The 4,870-nt window shown below is 58.3% G+C and overlaps 1 protein-coding gene across 1 annotated transcript in view; it reads right to left on the bottom strand.

Annotated features, from left to right (window-relative positions):
• Positions 1-608: 608 nt before the first annotated feature.
• WHRN (whirlin) overlaps positions 609-4,870 on the bottom strand; it is a 38,934-nt gene continuing 34,672 nt past the window's right edge. The window contains exons 11-14 of the mRNA XM_026860685.1: positions 4,740-4,870; positions 2,491-2,669; positions 1,720-1,842; positions 609-989 (exon numbers count right to left, since the gene is read on the bottom strand). The exon at positions 4,740-4,870 is cut by the window's right edge and continues 12 nt beyond it. Coding sequence (XP_026716486.1) covers positions 807-989; positions 1,720-1,842; positions 2,491-2,669; positions 4,740-4,870 — 616 coding nt within the window. The 3' untranslated portion in view covers positions 609-806. The remainder of the gene's footprint in view (positions 990-1,719; positions 1,843-2,490; positions 2,670-4,739) is intronic.

Below are 4,870 nucleotides of genomic sequence, written 5' to 3'. Positions count from 1 at the left end.
GGCGGGGCCTGCGCCCTCATTAGCATCCCTGCGCCTTCCCGCCAATCCGCGCGCGGCACACGGGGCGTCGTTAGCATAGACCACGCCCCCCCGCTTTGCATGGCCCGTGGCGGGCGGCCAATCACAGCCGCGGCCGATGGAGCTCATTGGCGTAATTTATGCATCGCCCCGGGGCGGGGCCGGGCGCCCTGCAGGCCCCTCCCCGTGCCCCTGTCCTGCCAGGCCCAGTCTTTCTCCATCCCGACAGATTTATTGAAAAATTAAACGCACAAGCTCTGTGTATGTACATACGACGATGCTGCCAGCGATGCACAAGGCCTCCGGTTGCTCTCTCCGCATCCCCACCTATGGCCTGTCCCACGTCCCCGGGCATGGGGCGAGCACCCCAGTGACCCCCCGAAAATCCCTCCAGCCTTGAGGCGCGGGCCCCCCTTGCTCTGCGTGTGGCACTCGAGTGACAGTGGGGACACCCGGACCTCTGCTGCTCTGCCCCGTCCCCGGCCTGGTCGAGGGGGAGAGGGTGTTCCCGAAGGGCAGCTCCCCCACCCCAGAGAGGACAGGGATGGCGGCTGTAAGGGATGTGCACTGATTTCTGCCCAGTCTCAGCCTGCCCTGCCCAGGTGGTGAGAGTCTGCGGCGGGTGAGGGGGCATTCAGGGACAAGCTGAGGGTGTCTGTGAGTGCAGGGTGGTGCAGCGGGCGAGGGCTCTGTGTGGTGGGATGCTGCTTTCACATCTCAGCGCTGCCTTTCATCCCCGTTCGGGTGCTCCCCGTCCCAAACCACGCTCCCAAAACCCATTCGGGGTCCTAAAGGGCGACGTTGAATTCTGTGACCAAGAAATCAATGTAGTCCTTTTCCTTCAGCTTAAAGGCTTCAGCGATGATACGGGCGGCTTCCCGATGCTCTTTGCCCTGTAGCCCCGTGCCATTCACCTCCAAAATGACGTGGCCCACCTTCAGCTTCCCGCAGTTGTGCGCCGAGCCCCCACGCTGCAGGAGAGAGGTGGTCAGCTCACACTCCCGCCACCCCCCTGCCTCAACCCAGGGACAAAATACAGGTGGTGCTGGGAAAATGGGGAATATTTCATCTCCACCATGTTCACCCTGATGGTTTGCTGGGTTGGGGGGAGAGTGATGGAAATGAAACATTTCACATTTCAGAAAGAGGGGATGAATTTGGCTTCCCTCCTGCTTGTTTCTGGAGTGCAGCACCAGCTGAGATGGCCAAGAATAAGCAAGGCACAGTCAGCTCTGCTTTTCTTTTGCTGTAAATAACTTGAATTTTGCCCCAAGTAAACAGCAGAGGAAATGGTGCAGGGAGACAGCTCCCAAGAGCTGAGCTCCCCAGCTATCATCCACCATTCCCCCTCCTCAGTCCTCTGAAAAAAGGAGTTTCCAGACATCTGGAGACACCAGCCAAACTTCCAGGGCTGTCCAGACCCCCTCCAAAATGTCTGCAGCGAATACTTGGCTCCCAGGACGTGCCTCAGGGTATGGGATCATCCATAGGACACCAATCCTCAGCAACCCCCCCAAGCGGAATGATTCCTCTGATGTCTGGGGAGATGCAGGGCTACAGGAGGGGGAAAGCACACCTCCAAAATGCCCGCTGGGGCAGGGCTGCCACTGCACTCTGGCTGTGGCCAAAGGGCTGAGCCTGTCCAGGGAAGGAGGGGGATGGGACATGCATTGAGTTCTTCCCATTCTCAGCCTGCCCTACCTGGATGGTGACGATGCGGGGCAGTGGCTGCCGCGTGTTTGCTCCACCCTCAATGGCAATCCCCAGGGTTGGTGCGCTCTTGGACACTCGGATCAGACATGACGTGGGCTCCAGGAGCCCCGGCTGTGGGGAGAGATGGCAGCGCTGCCGAGGGAGGCCAGGCACTGCCTGCCCTCAGCTGGGGCCCTGTGGCAGGCAGACTCACCCCACGGCAGGCTTCCACAGGAGAGGGACAGACACACTGCCTGCAGCCGCCCTCTGACTCCTGACAGCCAAGATCCCAACCATGGGCAGGTCTGGAAGGGCTTGGGGAGGAGCAGAGCAGCTCTCCCACTGTCTGCCCACATCCCTCAACCTTGCTGCCATCAGAAACCCTCCAATTTATTGCTGATACTTCCCGTCCAGGTGACTTCACTCACTGTGCCCTACGGATGTCCCCTCAGAGCCAGGAACTCTGCCACGTCCCAAGCTGCTGCTTGTTGGAACTGGGAGGGACTAAATTTACCTAGGATGGAGTGAATCAGCCATACAGTGCCCCTCAGCCGCTCCTCACCCCCTTCCCCACAGCCCAGCGCACCATTGAGCCCACTCAGCTCGTTAAAGAGAGGATAAATAACCCATCAAAGGGTTATTTATCTCATCAAAGAAAAACGGATGCTGCCTACAAGCAGAGGGACAAGGCAGTGGGGAGCAGCACTGCCCCCTGGCAGCCCCGGGTGCCCACCTCCCACCACTGGCAGCACCCTGAGGCCCCTGGACACCCAGCCTCACCGGCTTGGAGGCCCCTTCTGCTGCCCCCTCGCTCCTGGTGGCCTCCTTGAGGCTTCGGCTTTTCCCAGGGACCAGCTGCCGGCTCTTGTCCTTGCCGCTCATCTCGACCTCCCCGATGTCCACCCCGCTGTCCTCGCTGAGGGTCTGCCCGCTGTCCGACAGCTGGGAGAGCGTGGAGGCTGGGGAGAGACGAGGGCTGTCAGAGGTCAGGCAGCGCGGCTCTGTGGCCAGCCGAGCACCCACAGGGCCACGTACTGGAGGGAGGACACCTCACCTGCTCCCAGGGCTGGGCAGGTTCCCTGGGATTTAGACCTGGACTTCAGAGCAGGGTTCCCAAGCTCCTGAAGTGCAGAGCTGTGCCCAGGGAGCATCAAAGAACAAGTGGCCTCAAACCCAAGTCCAAGATCCAACCCAGCTCCCAAAGTGGGGTGGAGGGAGGGGGTGACGAGTTCAGGGATCCTGCTGGAGGCCAGTTTGAACCAGTCCATGCTCAGCACCAGGGTCTGGGAGGAGATGGGGAAAGACCTGAGCAAAGAGGAGCTGCCAGGTAGGAGCCTCCTCCCCATCAAGGGTGAAGACCGAGTGCAGATCGAGACTCTGTCTCTGGAAACGAGCATCAGGAACAACGGTATGACAGCACCTGCAGAGAGGGCTGGAAGTCTGGGAGATGGGCTCTGGGCCTTGGAGGAGTTGGGGTCTCAGTGCTGACCCCCCTCGGGCAGGGTCCGGCCTCCGCGGCGCTCCAGCCCCTCAGCCACTACCCGAGGTTAATGAACCCATTGCAGGGGGAGGACGGTGCCACAGGAGGGCGACAGTGCCACTCGCATCGGGTCCCACGGAGCCCGGACACAAATGGGGCACTTGGAGGGGGGCTCACAGGGGCTCGGGGAGGCTGTGGGCACCCCCAGGGCTCCAGGACCACCCTTCCCACTCCCACTAGCCCAGACCCATTTGCCGAGGGACCTGCAGAGCTCAGCATGCTTCTCCCTCACTGCCGCTCCTTTTTCCCAGGATATGCTCAGTGCAAATCAGACTCCCAAGCTCAATGTGGGCACAGTTAGACCTTTTTTTTTTTTTTCCAAAATCTGGAGTTAATGAGAAAATCCAAGAATTGCTCCTTTTTTTTTTGTTTGTTTGTTTTTCTTTTAAAACTCCACTGGAAGTAGATTTTATTAACTAACACAGCAAAGCCCGCACAAGAGACAAGTTGCAATCAATGGCCTAACAGAGCTTGGTCTTTAAGCAAAGGTCAGCCTGTATTGCACTGGAAACCCAGGGAGGCTTTGAAGAGTGTGCTGAATGCTGATGGGGAGCTGGCTGCCCTGGCCCTGGGCCTCCCAGGTTTTCCAAAACCCAGGGCTGAAGGCTTTGTCTCAGAGATTAACACCACTACACTGTGGAGGGCTTTATGCGTTTCTTAGAGTTTCACTTTTTTTGCTATGATGCTGTTAAACTGTTTTCTGCAATTGAAAATTCATCTCAAATGAGAATCACAGAACCATTCAGATTGGAAAAGACCCTTGGGATCATCAAGTCCAACCATCAGCCCGACTCTACAAAGTTCTCCCCTACCCCACATCCCCCCACAGCTCATCTAAATGACCCTTAAACACACCCAGGGATGGGGACTCCACCCCTCCCTGGGCAGCCTGTTCCACTCTCTGACCACTCTTTCTGTGAAAAATTGTTTTCCTAATGTCCAGTCTGACCCTCCCCTGTTGCAGTTTAAAGCCATTCCCTCTTGTTCTATCGCCAATCCCCTGTGAGAAGAGACCAGCACCAACCTCTCTACAATGTCCTTTCAGGGAGCTGTAGAGAGTGATGAGGTCTCCCCTCAGCCTTCTCCTCCTCACACTGAACACTCCCAGCTCCTTCAATCTCTCCTCACAGGGTTTATTCTCCAGGTCCTTCACTAGCTTCGTTGCCCTCCTCTGCACTTGCTCCAGCCCCTCGAGATCTCTCTTGTATTGAGGTGCCCTGATCCAGGCTCTGTGGCTTTGACGCTACCCTACTGACCTGGATTTCAAACCGAAATCACGACGTTTGCCCTTGCAGCCCCTCCCTGGCAGGTGCTGCCACCCTGCATCCCCCTCCCAGGAAGGAGGAAGCCCTACAGCCAAGCCTGCTGCAGCTCTCCCTCTTTCAGCTCCCCCAGTCCCCACCCTTGATGTCTGGCTCTTCACCCATTTCTCTCACAGAACACCCCAGAGAAGGTGTTTTTACCCAGCACCTGATAACGTGACACCCACCTCTGGCCTGGGGCAAGGGCCTCACTTCATTGACGTCGGGCTCGCTGTTGGGCTGGTGCACCTCCACCATGATGAAATGCTGGTTGGCCACGGCCTGGGGACTGCCCTTGTCCGGCGGAGGGGGGCCCGGG

This window comes from Athene cunicularia (assembly GCF_003259725.1).
Source record: "Athene cunicularia isolate RWA chromosome 17 unlocalized genomic scaffold, athCun1 chr17_part1, whole genome shotgun sequence".
NCBI lineage: Eukaryota > Metazoa > Chordata > Aves > Strigiformes > Strigidae > Athene > Athene cunicularia.
This window is presented reverse-complemented; position numbering and strand designations above follow the sequence as displayed.